Raw genomic sequence first — 17,677 nt, forward strand, 5'->3', positions numbered from 1 at the left:
TTTTCACTGAAAAACTACAGGAAACAGGCTTTTATTTTGCAAAAAAAGACATGAACACAATCCAATATAACAAAAGTAAGTCAAACACAGCTCAATGCGTGTGTGTGTGTGTGTGTTTATGGCTGTAACTCGTAGCCGAGTGGGTCGAGTCCTCGGTCCAACAGAGCGAGCGACGACTCCCTCAGTTTCTGCAGGAACCTCCGCAGCTCCTCTTTGGAGAAAACCTCCACAAAACATTATAAAAATTATTTTAATTCCAGTTGAAAATGCGTAGTGTGAGTTAAGCGTTTAGCATCCGTGATGCGTGGGGTCATCGTGGTTACCTGGTAGAGGCGGTGTTGGTCGGATGAGATGATGTCGGCGAGTCGCAGCGCCTCCTGGTGTCTGGAGGAGTTCTGCAGCACGCTGAGTAGCAGGAAGCTGAGGCGAGGCAGACACAGCGAACGCAGCGCCGCCATCTGGTGGCTGCGCTCCGAATCCGGCTCCGAATCCTGAAAATACAACAAACAACCCACCGATTCCTCACTAAATTAACCCTTTAGGGCCCGCTTTAATATTAAACACACTCGTACCGCTCTGCACACAAAATGCAATACTCAGAATCAAGTTTTAAAAAATATTTCACATTAATTTGGTTTTCTGGTTTCATTCCTGCAGTGGAATGGATGTAAAAGTTACGTTCACGTTTGGTTTTGTAAACGTTTACCTGTCTGTTGTCGATCATCCATCCTCCATCCACAAACAGCAGCACGTTGTAGATTCTTTCTTTCACGTCTTCGGTTAGAACTTCAAGACGACACGACCACGCAGACAGAGAGGCCTGACACACACACACACACACACACACACACACACACACACACACACACACTTTTTTTACATTGCTGTATTTAACCCTTTGAACCCTGAGCAGATTGGCTCGATTTCTTTCAAAAACAGGAAAAGGGTAACTTGCCTTGATTTTAATTGGCCCAAAAATTGGTTAAAAAAAAAAGCAGAAGAACAAAAAAGGAAACTGCCTGGAAAACATGCTTAAAAATAATTATTTTGTAAAATAATTTGAAATTAATAATGATAATTATAAGATTCAGATTTAATTTATTGATGCATCTTATATTAAAATACACAAAAAGCTATATTCTTGTACATACTGTATACTGTGTACAAAGTAAAGTTGGGACAAAGTAGAGTACAGTAAGTAAAGAGGGATGTCATACAAAGACGACATCCCTCTGTCCTTAGAGCCTCACATCTCCTGAGGAAAAAATCCCCCCAAAAACCCTGTTTGAGAAATTAAAAATAAAACTTTAGAACACTTGCAGCCTTAAATTCTTTAAGTCAAATTTAAGACTTTTTCTAAATTAAAAATAAATAAGACTAAGTAATTTAATTGCCTTAAATTCTTCTTTTTCAGAACCTTTACCTTAAATTCTAATGAAAAAGATGAAAAATCTTTAATTTGAGACTTCTACAAATCAAAAATAAGACTTTTTGACTAATTTAATTGCCTTAAATTCTAAAATTCAATAATATATACATTTTTTTTTCAGAAACTTTATGAAATTAAATCCTAGACTTTTTAAAAGACAATTTATGGCCCGTAAAAAAAAAAAAAAAATCGATAAAATTTCGGTGTGTGTGTGTGTGTGTGTGTGTGTACCTGGTACTCCTTCTCTCTCATCTCATTGGCAACTCTCTCGGTGAATTTGGCCTCGGGGGCGGGCGCTGGTTTCTGGGGGGCGGAGCTGCTGTGACTGAACCAATCAGTGAACGCCTCATGAGCTTCCTGTGGGATACGTTTATAATAGACACGTTCAGATCAATAAACGTTATTGATCCTATCAGAGCAGACTGCAGTCCTGCTGCTAAAATGTAATCTGAGTATTCAGACAGGTGACGGACCAGGTAGGCTCTGATGCACAGGTGTTCTCTGATGGCGTTCTCGTCCTCCGCAGGAAGAGGCGTAGTCTGACCGACGCCCGACCACTGGCAGTAAATCTCCCTCATCGAGTCCTCGGGAACTTTTGAGAACACCGCCTTCGCCGCGTCGTGTTTCTGCAGAGCTGGGAGACGGACAGACAGACGCAATGCATCATGGTCCTCACTGTCAGGAGGCTCAAGACGCTCCGCTCAGGATCATGTGACCGTGGCGTCCGTCCAGAGTCTCCACGTCCGTGATGGAGATAAAAAACGTAGATGACATAAAGTAGAAACTAAAGTACCCAAAAACTTCCTCATGATGGCGTTCGACTGTTTCAGCGCCTCTGCTCGATGGGCGGGGTCAAACAGCAGCCAATCGATGATGTCGATCTTTCTCAGGTCCTCCTATCAGAGCGCAGCGTCACAGTGAGTCCACCCGTCCCAACACACAACAAAAAACTCAACATTTAACCCCTTAGGGCACGATTTCATATTCACACAGCTAATATTGTCAAAAAAAGAAGAATGAAAAGTAAGTAAAATAAAAAAAAGTCTCTGAGGGTTAAAGGAGTTTTCGTTTGTCTGGATCAGGCTTTTTGTACCTTGGTGGTTCCCGTCTCCAGCGTCTGGCTGTGATGTGTAAACTCTGTCTCGTCTCTCTCTCTCACCGTCTCCACCACCAGCTTCGTCACCGCGGCAACATCCAAACCTGCACAAACAAAAACAGTCTGAAAATTTTGGGGAAAAAAAAACTACAAAGAAAGCGCACCCCCGTGTTTAGTAGAATAGGTCCTCCAGCTGGTGATGCTGTTCTACAGTATATTTGTCATGTTCAATGTCTGACAGAAAATAAATATTTAAACCCAAATGAACCTGATGATATCTTCATATCTCACTGAGGAGTCAAAGGGACCTTTAAGCTCCACAGAAATACTGATTTGATGGATATCCTGATAAATATCGATATCGACTGATATGAAAAAAAATATCGTGATAAGACTTTATTCGTCCAGCCCTAGTTTCAGTGTTTTTTTCGGCGTCTCACCAGCATCCGTGGCGAGCTGCAGGCAGTGGGGGCGGAGCTCCGGTTGGTTGACGGTCTCCAGGAAGGCGGCGTACTGAATGGTGGCGAGCTCGGAGGGCAGCTGGGTGACGTAGCTCGCCACGAGGTCAGTCTGCTGATCGCGGATCAGGAGGGAGACGTACGCCTTCAGCACGTCCACACACACCTCCTCCTGAGAGACGGAAGGACAGACGGACGGACGGACAGACCAATCAGCAGGTGTCAACAGACATGAAAAGTGAGTCCCCAGAGATATTAACATCTGTACGAAATCTCCGGTAATAAATTTGACTTATTTTGTCTTTACCTTCAGCGCCAAACCCAGACAGCGTAAAAACAGCAGCAGGTGAGTCATGAAACGCAGCAGGTGAGAGGGGAGGGGCTTAGAGGCTGTCAGCCAATCAGAAAACTCCTCCAACAGACCTGAGGGAGATGCAGAGAGAGATAAAAGGGGTTAATGTTTTAGGACAGGAAACATAGATCATCAGATCAATTATTGATGAAAAAATGAAATTCAATTAAAATTTCATTCTATACTCATTCTGTCTTGTTATAGCCATGCCAGTCTAATTGTTGTTGATAATAATAACAAAAAACAATAACAATAACAATAATAATAATAATAACAACAATAATCTCTTACTGTCCAGGTCTCCCAGGATGACAAACTTCTGGATGACGTGGTGATGCTCTCTGGTCTCCTCCAACACCCTCTGAAAACACACACACACGCACGTACGCACACAGAAAGAAGCTGGGGTTACGAGTGTGTGTGTGTGTGTGTGTGTGTGTGTGTGTGTGTTCGGTCATGTGACTGATCAGATTCAGTCGCTGTCAAAGTTTCACCTTCAGCTCAGAAGCCTGAAGTTCCTCAAACACTTTTTCCATCGTCCAGCTGAGAGAAACAGAGACATCAGGTGTGTTTTTATTCTACAAATACTTAACAGAAATTATTTTACTACTGCTACTGTATATTCATGTGTATTCGTGTGTGTGTGTGTGTGTGTCGTACTTGGCCTCCAGGTACTCTCTGGGCAGCGTCTCTACTTCCTGGTGAGCCATTCCTGACGACATGAGCTCCTTTTCAACCAGTGAGTCCACCATCACTCTGAAGTGCGCCCACACACAGTCCTCCCACGACTCACACACCGCCAGCAGCTGGCACACACACACACACACACACACACACACACACACACACACACACACACACACCACACACACACACACACACTTAATATATAACACTTCATATCATAATGCAGATCAGCTTACAGTGTGAAGTTTTTCTGTTTTTTACTTTAGCTCTGGAGGAACTCACTGCACCCCCTTAAACATAAAGAGTCAGGCTGTCTGCACTTTTCTCAGGTGCGTTCACACGTTGTTTTATTTGTCGTAGATTTCTGCAACAGTTGACACAAACAGAGCAGGTATGCCCTAATGCATGATTCAAACCATCTAATAAACCATCGTTTTTGTTTTTTTCTGTTGTGAACAAGATTTGGAAATAACGCACGGACAGTGGCGGAGGAGGGGATGCCGGCGTAAATAAAAACATGAGGCTTCTCGCCACAGTCTGCATGTGGTGAGTCGGGCTCATTACACAAACACAATCACACACATAATGTCACAGAAAGAAAAAGTCATTAAATTACTGGTTTGAGGTTTCCACTCAGGCCAGCGTAGATCGCTCGCTCATATCTGTTTAACTGCTCCTGACACACACACACACACACACACACACACACACACACACACACACACACAGACACACAGACAGAGCAGGTCAATAATATACAATGTTTTATTCACAGTTTTTTTCTCCTGTGTGTGTGTGTGTGTGTGTGTGTGTGTGTGTGTGTGTGTGTGTGTGTGTGTGTGTGTGTGTGTTTTACCTCCTCAGCCATCCTCCAGCAGCAGGCCTTCCAGATTCCTCTCTGCGGGTTTCCTTCGACAGGCTGCAGCTCCAAACTGCCTGCAGAGACGGAGACGAGGAAACTCACCGACGAGCTCACAGACCGAAACAAGAAGACACACTCAGGTCACACGCTGGTGGGTCAGAGGTTACCTGAGGTCATGTTGGGGTCGTGGTAGAGTTTCCAGCCCTCCAAGGTCGCTGCTCTCCACGCCTGACCACAGCGCTTACACAGCCTCTGAGCCTACACACACACACACACACACACACACACACGACAAAAACATTTTTGAGTGATAAAATAATTTGTCCCTTTGTTATCCCTTCATGTACTAGTGTAGATAAATACTGACTTTAACCCTTTAGGGCCCGCTTTAATATCACACACACTTGTATCGCTCTGCACACAAAATGCACTTTCCAAAATCAAGCTTTAAAAAAAAAAAAAATCGACATTAATATTATTTTTGCTATGTTTGCAGTGGCTTTATGTTGCAGCAGAAGTGTACAAAACTAATTTACAAGTTTTCAAAATATCCAAGTGTAGACTTTATTTTAATACTGCAATGCTCCAGTACAAGCAAAAAACTCTGCATTTAAAATCTAAATTAACCCTTTAGGGCCTGCACACACTCGAATCTCTCAGCACATACAGTAAATACACTTTTCAAAATCAAGCTTTGAAAAATATTATACATTAATACGATTTTCTACCAACATCTCAGTCCTTATCATCACTATCAAATATTCATTAATTTTAAAGTTAACCCTTTAAATGCCAGGTTTTTGTCATGATGCCACTATGTTTTTAGATTAAATAAAAAATTATTGTCAATATACCACATGCTAAGTAAATTATCATTTTTGCTACATTGACTGTGACAGGTCACCTAGTGGAAATAGCATGTATTTCCTCCATATGCCAAATATGGTCAAAATGACCTCATCAGGTGGAAATCGTCAAAATGACAAATTCCAAGTCACAGATGTCTTTTCTGGACATTTGCAGGAAATTTCACGTTACGTTTGTAGTAGGCAACTATTATTACATTTGTGGTTTATTACGTTTGCAGGCTATTAATTCATTTCCGGGTGTTAAAAACGCGTGTCTCGCGTCTCAGCTCCTCTTAGCGAGGACGGCGAGAGGTAAATCGTAAAAAAGCGCCCTACCTCCTCAGTCATCCCGGCTCTGATCAGAGTGAACAGGTTCTTCAGCAGTCGCGCGTCGTCCTCTCGGTCCAGGTCAGCCAGGGGCCGCTGCTGCCGGAGGGGAGCGTCCGGGTCCTTAACACACAAAAACACACACCTCATCTACAGCGACATCCATGCTGATACGTTTACGTTCGCTCTGATGTGTCGCCGGACTTGCTTTGGATCAATCTGAGTTCCGCCGTCTTGACCTCCAAAACTGGTGACTAAAGGTGCTGGTGTTTTTGCCATCAGGGCCGCTTTGCTGTGAACCTCTGCCTGAGGAGATAACGTTTGCTGACACATCACTCGTTTTTTACTCGTTGCTTTTAGACATTTTTAAAAGGGAAGCTTTTCCTTTTAAGAACTGAATTATACATTTGTGATATGTAAATCGTTTTATTTCCTTTTGTTCTGATTTGCTCCGTTTAACTCTTTGATCTTAACAGTATCTTATTAATTGTTACTGTATACTTCTTGTATCTTTACTCTTACTTTTATTGATTTGATTTAATTTATACTGGATTAAACTCGGGAGTCACTGAGGGAGATCCTCATTTTTAACGGCGCCGAGTGTACAGGGCACTTCATTGACATGACAAACACAGTTTAAAACAATGAAACAAGCACCAATACATATTTTTACAAAATAAAATAAAATAAAATGCACTAATGTGAAGCACTTTGTAACTTTTAAATAAGTGCTACACAAATAAAGTTATTATCATTATTATTATTATACAATTTTCACCATCTCCTTTTATTTTCTTAACAAACAACCGACTGCGAAGTAATCAAACTGCTTCCTGTTTACGCCGACACGTGCACGGCCGGTGTGTGTGAACGGTCATGTGATATGTGTTTCACATCCGTGCTAAAACACGCGTCTGTACGGAGACCGTTTTCGTTTAACAAGAGCTGATTAGTATGACGATGTATTCAGTGTTAACGGGCCTCACCAGCTCCGTGACCAGAGGGACGGTGAAGGCGGCGCCGCTCTTTCTCCTCAGCTTCAGTGCGTGGAGTGTGTTCTCCCTAAAACACACACACACACACACACACACAGAGGTTACTGTATTTGTACTCGCAGGTAGATTTGTTCTGCAATAAAAATCCATCCAGACACAATTCAGAACCACAAAACACAGGAAACGCGGATAAAACGTGCTCTGGGCATCAATGTGAAATTGGGATTAAGTCAAAAATCACAATATGACATTAAAAATAAATCTATAAATCTATAGATACATCAATCAATCAATAAATCCACACAGTATTTTAGCAGGAGCTCACTGATGATCTGCTGCTGCAGGCATGATATTTTAAAACAGACAGGAACTCACCAGCAGACGTTTTTGGCGTAATATTCGATATTATCCGAAAAATCTCCGATCTGATCCTTGGCGATGCTCTCCAGCCAATCAACGACCAGCTGACACACAAAAAACCAACGCTATTCAGTCGCCTTTTTTTGACGTGTCTTTATGTTCAGTATCGTTGTTGCTTTCTTCCTTTTATCAAATATCCAATCAAATGTCATCACTTTGTTGACTTTGTATTTGATTATATGTTTATATGCATTAAATAGTGAATAAAAAGGGAAAATATAAAAACTACTACTACTATTACTACTACTAACAACAATAATAATAATATATAATATAATAATAATAATAATAATAATAATAATAATAAATAATAATAATAAAGAAGAAAAGAAGAAGAATAATAATAATAAGAAGAAGAAGAAGAAGAAGAAGAAGAAGAAGAATTGTCTCCTGGTTCTGATCCAGAGAGACTGTGTTTATTGAATCTTTTATTTCCTGCAGCAGAGCTCCTACACTGAAGACAAGTGGGATTTAAGACTTTGTTAATGCCACTTTAGACTTTTATCAAAAAACAATTTTGTTGAAAAAAAAATGTAGGGAGAATTTTGCCTAAATATTCATTGTATCATTAAACATAACCTTTTTGTGTTAATGTGAGAAGCATTCTGTAGATTTTAATTTTTAAAAAATCTTTTTAAGGACCTGCAGCTGGAGGAAGCAGCAGGAAGATGTTTGTTACCTGACTCTGACGGATGACGGCGTCCCGCTGGAACAGCTGCTCCACCACCACCTTCTCACTCTCACTGGGGACCTACACACACACACACACACACACACACACACACACACACACAGACATTCAGAGTCATGTTTTAGGTCTCAGAAGTGTGTGTTTTAGGAGTGTGTGTGTCCAAAAGTGTCAAAATGCATCACTCACAACCATGTCTGTCATCATGTCATCCTCCAGCGCCAACTGGACCCGGTCCCTGCAGACACAGACAGGTGATCAGAGACACGAGGACGGGTGGACAGACAGACAGACAGACAGACAGACAGGTTTTTACACATTTTCCTTTTTTATAATTCAATTCTCAGAGTTCCAGACTTCTCTGTAGTTTTTTTCAAATCATATTTCATGTCTGAGCACAAACAAGCAGCACTCGGAAAACTCACGTTCAGTCCACATTCCTGCGCAGAGAGCGGGACGATGTTCGACCGTCAAATACGTCAGAGGGAGAAAACTAACCACTGCAGCTGTTCGCATATGATTTTCCCTTTTTATATCGCACAAATGTTCTATTATTGCTTCCCCAGTATTCTTTAATAGGTCTTAGAAACAAAAAGAAAAGAAAAAATCCAAAATATTTTCGTCTTCGGACAGGCGGAGAGGCGGACATGTAGACAGGCGGACATGTGGACGTTACCTGTACAGGGAGGTGATGAGTCTCCAGGTGCAGTTCTCCTGCTGCAGCAGCCAGTGGACTCCTGCTGTCTTACTGTTCTGTCCCGCCCTGAGGACCACAGACTGCAGCACGTCCAGCTGGGAGACATTGACGGAGACAAAGGTGAGTCACTGATCTCTGATAATTGGACAGAGCTCGCTGGGCTGTTTCTGCCTGCTTTAATTAATAACCGCAAACTGACAATGTCATGACTGAAGGCGAAATAAACTTTGACTAAACAGAGACCTTTAGGTGTGAACGAGCTGTAAATCGAAGCCCACCTTGTCCCGACAGAGAGACTGATAATCCTCCAGCAGCTCAAACACCGCAGAAGAAGAGTGTTTCAGAAAGGACGCCAGGAACTCTGGGAACAGACTGGCGGCCGCTGAAAAGGTTTTAAAAAGACGTTAATGTTGACATGCGCAGCAGAGTGACGGCGACAGGCTGCGGGGGCGTTTGTTTCGCTCACCGGCCTCTCCGGGGTCGTCCTCCTTCAGCAGAGCCGAGCTCAGGTTGGTGATGTCGTCTGTGAAGAAGCTCGTGTTCTCCAAACCCGAAACAGGCGAGATGTACATGCTGTTCGTCCAGTCGCTGTCATCCAAATTCTGCGCGCACACACACACACACACACACACACACACACACACGGCATATTAGAATAAATGGCAACGTTAACTTCTCACTGATTATACTGATGATCAAATGTCATGAATCAGAGTTTGCAGCATCGAGCACCAACAAAAAGGAAGAGAAGTTCAAATAAGAAAACAAAAGTGTCGTGTGTGTGTGTGTGTCTCAGTCTCACCATACTGCTGAGTGCGTTTCTGGGTGTGTGTGTGTATCGAGGTGTTCGACCTCCTGGAGCCAAAATGGAGGAAACATCTGGAACCCTGGGAGTCACTGAGAGACAAAGAGACACGAGGTGAGAGTCAGGATTCACTTTGATATTAATCAATAATGGTGTGTGTGTGTGTGTGTGTGTGTGTGTGTGTGTGTGTGTGTGTCCGTCCTACCAGCCTGTCTGTACAGTGAAGCTGGAGTGTTCCTCAGCAGTGAGCGGGCCGGCGTTACCGTGGAGGCGATGGGGCTGCCAGCACCGGGTGATGGGACTGAGAGCAACAGTCAGGAAGAAAACAACAACAACAACAACAACAACAACAACAACAACAACAACAACCGTGACAGTTCTGATGTCAATCATAACGCCGGTTATTGAAGCAGCGTTACACCTATACAGGTATTTATTAGGTTTCCACCAGCCAGAAATCCTTTTTGGTATCTGTGCGTTTATGATTTAATCCTGAAATACAACAAATGAACACTTTTATTTGTCATGTACTCTATAACATGTCAAATAAACAAGAAAAAAAAATCTTTAAAGTCTTCAAATAACTCATTTAATCCCAACAACAGTCCTGATTCAGTTCAGGATCATTAATTTTAAATAAATCACACACACTCTCCCTCCCTCTCTGTCCCGGCCTGGTTTAGGATACAGGCCACCTTCTTCCTCCTGCGGGCAGCGATGGTCACCTCGTCGTCTCGAACCACCGGAGACAGCAGCTCACTCTGACCCCTGAAGACAACACGGTACATGTGTGTTTGAGTATAAATACACAGCAAATATTACTTCACTCAACGCCTCATTATGCAGTATAATTTGTGGTTTATTTTCCATTGTAATGATGCATTGATGTGTGGATGAGTTTAATGTTGCAGCAGGTAAAGGTGAAGCTCACGTCATTGACTTATATTATCATAGTTTATTAGTTGATTATATTATGTATTAAACATCTAATTATGCACAGTAACTTAAGTCATTTAAAGATGTAAAAAGTTCAATAATCTCCTCTGAGATGGAAGTGATGGGAGTATAAAAAAGCAGAAAATGGAAATACTGCAGTAAAATACCTAAAAACTGCACTTAGGTAAAGTACTTGAGTGAATGTACTTTGATATTTTCCCGCTCTGTGTTTGACACAATAACAACATAAATAACTAGTTAATAACTCTTTATTAACACCTGAAATACTCGCAGACAGACAGTAATAATACTCAGTATACTCAAACAAAAGCAAGCAGTTGCTGTTATCAGTTTGTTCAGTATCGATACGGAGATCGATGATAATCAGCAGCTGTATTTATCTCCGGTTATTGATTGATAACGTCGTTATTAACAGTTCGGTTCAACATGTCAACAAACGGCAGTTAGCCTGTTAGCATCAGCAATGATAATGAACGGCTCCGTTAGCATCCAGCTAGCTCGGTAGAGTACAAACCGGCTAAATAACGAGCTAACGGTTCACGCGCAGAGACAATAATGTACCTGACAGGTGAAACAGCTGATTTTAGTTCATACATGATAAAATATAATTTAACAGACCATTTAAAATATTAACATTAACGTTTAATTTACCAGTCCATGATAGACGGCTGACTGTTCCCGCTTCACGAGGCTCAACGGGACTCTTCTTCGTGTGTCTTATACTTTTTCTTCTTCGTCTGTCGAATTCCTGGTAGACTGGAGGACAGCTGCGGCTCACTGCTGCCGCCCGCAGGTCAGCGTTTGTGATGAAGTTTTGTTTTTAATACATTTTCTTTATTTGTTTGATTTACTTTTTGTATGTTGTATTATTTTATTATATATATTTTTTTGATGTTTTGCTTCTTCTTTTGTATGTATTTATTTATGTTTTGTTTTATATTTTATATAATTAGATTGTGTTCACATTTTGTGTTTAGTTTTATTTTATTTTGATGTTGTGTTTCTTTATTTTATATATTCTTCTTTTAGGTTTCCGGCAGACTGGATGCAGCACTTTGCGGTCTCCAGCAGTTCAATGTAATTTCTTTATTTCTGTTTTCATTTTTTTTAAATACAGATATATTGGCTGATTTTTTTTACACAACATCAACAAATCGTCAGGAAAAACACACAACATTGTGACATTTCCCTGTCTGAGGATAGCTCTTTCAGTTTTGTGTGTGTAGTGAGTCATCTGTTGTCATAGATGCTCTCTGCAGTGAGTCATCTGTTGTCATAGACGATCTCTGCTCCCCCTCCGGTCCGCCAGCGGCCGCTGTTTTTCCTCGTGCGCACGTCGACCGCCGTTAAACCGTTAAACGGAGGAAACAGGAACCGACGGGAGATCACGGGGCGGTTTGTGACCAGAAATCACGTCTGTATTCATCCGGAGAGAAAATCCTCCGGGACAGCAGCGGGGATCCGTCACTCCTGAAGCCGGGACTGGAGCTCTGCCCGCCGGGGAGAGCCGCAGAGTGACGCGGTGTTTGTCCGGAGAGAGGCCGGCGGAGTGAGGGGGAGCAGCGGGGGACAGAAAGATGGAGACTCCGGGTAAACTTTTCTTAATGCGTGGCAGAAAGAGACACAGACAGACAGAGAGACACACAGACAGACAGACAGACAGACAGCCCCGTGCTGTCCTCAGGCCGTCTTTAAACTATTGGCGTTATAAGCTAACATGAACGTTAATTTACGATTTTACCTCCGTTAAACCAGTTAGTTCTTTCACTTATTCACACCAAACTTCATTTAAAAAATCAGCAATTTAACCGTTAGGCGCTGACAGACTTTGGTTGTGTTCAGACTCTCTTTAAACTGTTTTGCCGTGTTAACTAACAGCAACATACATCATTTAAGATGTAATTTATCACAGTTTCATCTCCATTTACCGTTGCTTCAAACATTATTCATATTTAACCTGTATACCCTGTTTTTTCTACATCACTGATTCATGCCAAACTTCATTTAAAAATCAGCTATTTTACTGTCTTAAAACTGCAAAATGTTCTTATACCTTTTTTTTTAATTAGTGGCATTAAAAACTGTGATGTTTTCTCAAGTAGCATACTAAAGTAGACACTTGAGGTACTTATACTTTATTTGGGTGTTACCATGTTATACAGGCTTCATAGCCTTAGTGCTTTTCATTTTTAGGGGGTTTGTACTTTTATTTAGCTGAATCAGAAGCTAAATTTTGAAAAGTGCATTTAAGCATTGAGAGTGTGTGCAGGCCCTTAAATGCAGGTAAATAAATGTTGATTTTAAATGCAGGACTTTTGCTTTAGTACCAAAATATTAAAAAAAAAAAATCCTACATTTGTGGATATCTTGAAAACACTATAAATTAGCTTTTTTATTTTGCACTTGAGCTGCAACACAAAGCTACTGCAAACATAATTGATGATGTTTTTGAAGAAACTTGGGGTTTTCTCTCACAGTGGCTCTGGCTTGTTTCTGCAGCGTGAACGTTTGTCTCAGCTTGAATCAAACGGACGGAAACTCAGCCGGGAAGCTTCCAGAGTCATGGCTCAGTCCCTGTTTGACCTCTCGGCCAACGGGCGCATCATGGCCGGCCTGCTGGTCAACCTGCTGTCCTCCATCTGCATCGTCTTCATCAACAAGTGGATCTACGTCCACTACGGCTTCCCCAACATGACGCTGACCCTGGTGCACTTCGTGGTCACCTGGCTGGGACTCTACGTCTGCCAGAAGATGGACGTCTTCTCCCCAAAGAGCCTGCCGCTGCGCAGGATCGCCTGGCTGGCTCTGAGCTTCTGCGGCTTCGTGGCGTTCACCAACCTGTCGCTGCAGAACAACTCCATCGGGACGTACCAGCTGGCCAAGGCCATGACCACGCCCGTCATCATCCTCATCCAGACCTCCTACTACAAGAAGACCTTCTCCACCAAGATCAAACTCACGCTGGTGAGGAGCCCGGAGACTCGGGGAGACTCCCGGGGAGACTCGGGGAGACTCCCGGGGAGACTCGGGGAGACTCCCGGGGAGACTCCCGGGGAGACTCCCGAAGACTCCCGGGGACCTTTGAGCGTTTGGATTTTAGGATGGTTCTTTGATTTTCACAACTGTCTATTGTTTTAGGACATTTCTTCGATTTTAGGACGTTTCTTGGATTGTGGGACATTTTTAGGATTTTAGCACTTTTCTAGGTTTTTATGACATTTCTAGGATATTAACATGTTTCTAGGTTTTTTGGATGTTTCTAGTTTTTTTGGATGTTTCTAGTTTTTTTGGACGTTTCAAAGAATATAGCACGTATCTAGGATTTTAAGGACATTTTTAGGATTTTAAGACGTTTCTAGGATTTGAGGACACTTTCAGATCAGGTATGATAGTGTCACGAGCTGTAAAAAGTGTTTTTGTTGTGTCAAACGTGTCTGTCTCTCCAGGTGCCGATCACATTGGGGGTGATTTTGAACTCGTACTTTGACGTGCGGTTCAACCTGCTGGGGACGGTGTTTGCGTCTCTGGGTGTTTTGGTGACATCGCTGTACCAAGTGGTGAGTAAAAGTACACGGTGAAAGTAAAAGGCCTCAGAGGCTTCTGTGTGATGCATCAAAATAAAATAAATGTCTCCGTCCGTCTCTCAGTGGGTGGGAGCCAAACAGCACGAGCTGCAGGTGAACTCCATGCAGCTCCTCTACTATCAGGTCTGACTCTTAACTTCATATTTATGCTCTGAACCCTTTTTATTTTCCATTTTACATATTAATGTATTCATTTTTTAATGTATTTATTTGTGTACTTATTTCTGCAGTTCTTTATGTATTCTTTTTCCTATTTGCCTCTTCCTCCGTATATTTCCTCAAACATATTTTCCTCTTTTTCCTTTTCCTCATTACACTAATGTGGGCTGATCGACATCAGAGTGCACGGATCAGCTAAATAATAATGATAACTTTAAAAATGGATAAATAAATATATAAACATGGGAAATGAAATAAATATAGTGATTTTTGGCATTTTCATTTATTTATTGACATATTTATTTATTTATTTTTGATTTTGTCTGTTTCAGTCCTCCACAGTTTAAACCATAAAGAGATATAACGTCGGTAATATTAACCCTGTGTGTCCCGTCAGGCTCCTCTGTCCTCCGGCTTCCTGCTCTGCGTCGTCCCCCTGTTTGAGCCGCTCACTGGAGACGGAGGAATATTTGGACCCTGGTCTCTGCCTGCTGTGGTCAGACTCTGCAACACACACACACACACACACACACACACACACACACACACACACACACACAGACAGTCTGATTTTCAGTGTGTCAGTGAACTCTTGTGTTAGTGTGAACTCACAAAGAGCTGGTTCAGCTGGCTCCATGCTTTTATTGTGAAGGTCCTGATGTGCTCTCCTCTGGTTGCCTAGGTGACGGTGCTGTTCTCAGGTGTGGTGGCGTTCCTGGTCAACCTGTCGATCTACTGGATCATCGGAAACACGTCGGCCGTCACGTATCCTCAGACATGAAGAGTCCTCTGGGCTCTGTGCAATGTGGATCAGGTCTGTGAGGGTCTTCAGGTCTGTGAGGGTTTTCAGGTCTGTGAGGCTCCAGCTTCTTCTGGTCTCTGTCAGGGGGAGTTAAGGGGTTTGGGGTCTTCTTAAGAAGATTTAAGGGCTTTTTAGGGAGCTTTCTTTTCTTTGTAAATGCTCTTCGTGAGTTTTTTACCGTGTTTTTTCCGTCTCTGCTGTGAAGACTTTTTTTGGTGATACTGGGCTTCATCAATAAAACTGAATTGAACTGTATTGAAACTGAAACTGAAATCAACATTGGAACTGACATCGACATTGAATTGAAATTGAAACTGAACTTGGATTAAATGGATTTCTGAAGCTTTGGCCGGTCTTTAGGAGGTCTGAGAGTTTCTTGGGTCTTCTGGTCTCCTTGAAGGCTCTTTGGGTTTCTTCTGGCGGTTTTGAAGAGCTGTCTGTTTTTATCGATGACTTTCTCGAGAGTTTCTGTGTTTTTGTGGAAATCTGGTCGTCTTCGTGAGGAGTTTTCTAAAGTCGGGTTCACTGAACTCCTGGAGGAGGTCTTTGGTCTCAGAGTTAAGTTTCTGGGAGATTTAAGGAGTTTCAGGTGGTCTTTGGAGGCTTGTTAAGGTTTCCTGGAGGTCTTCGGGGAATTATTTTAGATGTTAAGTGGAATATTTTCTTGACTCCGGCTCACAGCTACAACATGTTTGGTCATTTTAAGTTCTGCATCACTCTGATTGGAGGATACCTGCTCTTCCACGACCCGCTGTCCCTCAACCAGGTGAGTGTCTCTGCTGCTCTCGTCAGTCAACCCTCTGGCTCCAGTTACTGTCTCTGAACCCTGTCTCTCTGTCCTCCCGTCTGTCCGTCCGTCCGTCCTGTCCGTCTCTCAGGCGTTGGGGATCCTGTGCACGCTGGCGGGCATCCTGTCTTACACTCACTTCAAGCTGGCGGAGCAGGAGGAGGGAAAGAGCCGCCTCGCTCAGAGACCGTGAAGCCGTCAGCTGCACAGACGGCTCCGTACATTTTTTATTTCATTCAGAGTATTTTTCAGGAGAGCGAAGATTTTCATCGTGGCTCTCCGACACGTCGACACATCTTCTGCTCGTCACGCTCCTCCACTTTTTTAATGTTTAACCCTTTCAAACCTGGGGTTTGATTTCTGTCAAATACAGAAGGCAAGAAGGCAACGAGCGACTTAACACACGGCCCAAAAATGATCAAAGAGTGAGTAAAGTTACATGAAAAATACCTGAAAAAAAGCAACAACAAAAAAAACTGAAAAAAAATCACAGACAAGAAAATGACCCCAAAAAGTGCTTTCATCTATTTTGTTAGATTTTTTTCTGTAACATGTTTAAATTTCTAAATGTAGTTTTATGGACATTTTTCCCCATTTTTGAATAATTTTCCAATAACTCTCCTCTTTTTAAAACTAATTTTCTTCTCAAATTTTATTAATTTCTTGCAGTTTGTGGACATCGTTTTGCCTGGTTGGTCTTTGCCTTTTTCCTCGTGTTTCTGAAAGAAATCAAACCAATTTGCTCAGGTTTCAGAGGGTTAAAGGAAACTGAAGCTGCAAAAGGAAACATTTTGTTAACTCTATTCAAACAAAACCGACTTTGTTTCCATCCAATGCAGAGGAAAGAACTTTTTTTAGAAACCGTTTTTACGGACGCTCTGCTGCCTGTGGCGAGCTGTCGAGTGACGGGACCACCAGCGACGTCCAGGAGCCAATCAGAGGAGACTCCAGGTGTGTGTCATCACACAGTGGGCGGAGTTAAAGGACAGTGTTAAAAACCCTTCGAGCATCAAACCTTCACCTGCTGCTGGACGCTGTCAGGAAAACAATAAAATAATTCTGAATAAATGATAATGACGCGAGCAGAAGAGAACAGCAGCTCAGAGCAGAACAAAAAGTCTCAACATGGTGCGTCAGAGATACTTTGATCATTTTTTACTTTTTGTTTAAAATGATCAAACCTACGTTATATATACATTTAATAGTACAAAACTACAAAGCCAACAGATCTGCAGTCAGTTTTTTTACCTGATGCTGCACAGATGAAATAAATGAGCTGATGTTCGACCTGCTGCTGTTGAGCGTTTCTGCAGGAGTCTGAGCTCACTGACTGTTTGTGCAGCAGCTCAGAGCCCAAAAACAAAGACCCTTTTCTGTGCGCAGCAGGGTGCTTTTTTTAGTTCGCCGTGGTATGAAAGAGACTTTTCCTGTCAGTATTTGTATCAAAGTGTAAAACTCTGGTTTTGGTTTTTAACTGATGCAGCGCAGCTAATGAACGATAAAAAGCTTCTTCTGCTGATTCTCCAGCGTCTCAACTGTAAACATGCTTCACTGTCGGCCTGCACGCTTAAAAAATGAGGCTGGATTTATGTTGCAGTGAGCCGATTTCACTTTTTTAACCCTTTGAAAGCTGAGCAGATTGGCTTGAGTTCTGTGAAAACATTGAAATGACCAAAAACTTTGCGAAAAAAAAAGCACAAGACATTTTCCCTTTAAAATTAGCA

At 42.3% G+C, this 17,677-nt stretch overlaps 2 protein-coding genes and 1 long non-coding RNA gene across 5 annotated transcripts; 2 read left to right on the forward strand and 1 right to left on the reverse strand.

Annotated features, from left to right (window-relative positions):
* Positions 1–15: 15 nt before the first annotated feature.
* On the reverse strand, positions 16–11,368 carry nup107 (nucleoporin 107). Its single transcript, XM_042511232.1, has 27 exons — positions 11,273–11,368; positions 10,353–10,432; positions 9,870–9,965; positions 9,662–9,756; positions 9,326–9,461; positions 9,138–9,241; positions 8,839–8,954; positions 8,352–8,400; positions 8,154–8,225; positions 7,430–7,518; positions 7,046–7,121; positions 6,069–6,182; positions 5,052–5,142; positions 4,879–4,958; positions 4,639–4,698; positions 3,996–4,141; positions 3,830–3,878; positions 3,627–3,696; positions 3,291–3,406; positions 2,966–3,155; positions 2,523–2,629; positions 2,223–2,325; positions 1,903–2,063; positions 1,661–1,786; positions 707–820; positions 324–491; positions 16–224 (listed from the first exon to the last, which is right to left on the reverse strand). Exons 1-27 carry the CDS (start codon positions 11,278–11,280, stop codon positions 117–119), a joined length of 2,724 nt encoding a protein of 907 aa, XP_042367166.1. The 5' UTR covers positions 11,281–11,368; the 3' UTR covers positions 16–116.
* LOC121961302 lies at positions 3,809–8,198 on the forward strand. Its single transcript, XR_006107039.1, has 6 exons — positions 3,809–3,900; positions 4,007–4,074; positions 4,289–4,351; positions 4,483–4,568; positions 4,887–5,035; positions 8,114–8,198. It is a non-coding gene; the product is annotated as an uncharacterized LOC121961302 (long non-coding RNA).
* slc35e3 (solute carrier family 35 member E3) lies at positions 10,427–16,437 on the forward strand. 3 transcript variants are annotated; one of them, XM_042511235.1, is made up of 8 exons: positions 10,427–10,446; positions 13,121–13,585; positions 14,068–14,178; positions 14,269–14,328; positions 14,762–14,860; positions 15,047–15,129; positions 15,848–15,932; positions 16,045–16,437. In XM_042511235.1, exons 2-8 carry the CDS (start codon positions 13,184–13,186, stop codon positions 16,144–16,146), a joined length of 942 nt encoding a protein of 313 aa, XP_042367169.1. In that variant the 5' UTR covers positions 10,427–10,446; positions 13,121–13,183; the 3' UTR covers positions 16,147–16,437. The 3 variants fall into 3 exon arrangements, with proteins under 3 accessions (XP_042367169.1, XP_042367167.1, XP_042367168.1); XM_042511233.1 differs by lacking the exon at positions 10,427–10,446 and adding an exon at positions 11,735–12,211; XM_042511234.1 differs by lacking the exon at positions 10,427–10,446 and adding an exon at positions 11,938–12,211 and having other exon boundaries at positions 13,099–13,585.
* Positions 16,438–17,677: the final 1,240 nt, after the last annotated feature.

Source organism: Plectropomus leopardus, chromosome 22 (genome assembly GCF_008729295.1).
Source record: "Plectropomus leopardus isolate mb chromosome 22, YSFRI_Pleo_2.0, whole genome shotgun sequence".
NCBI lineage: Eukaryota > Metazoa > Chordata > Actinopteri > Perciformes > Serranidae > Plectropomus > Plectropomus leopardus.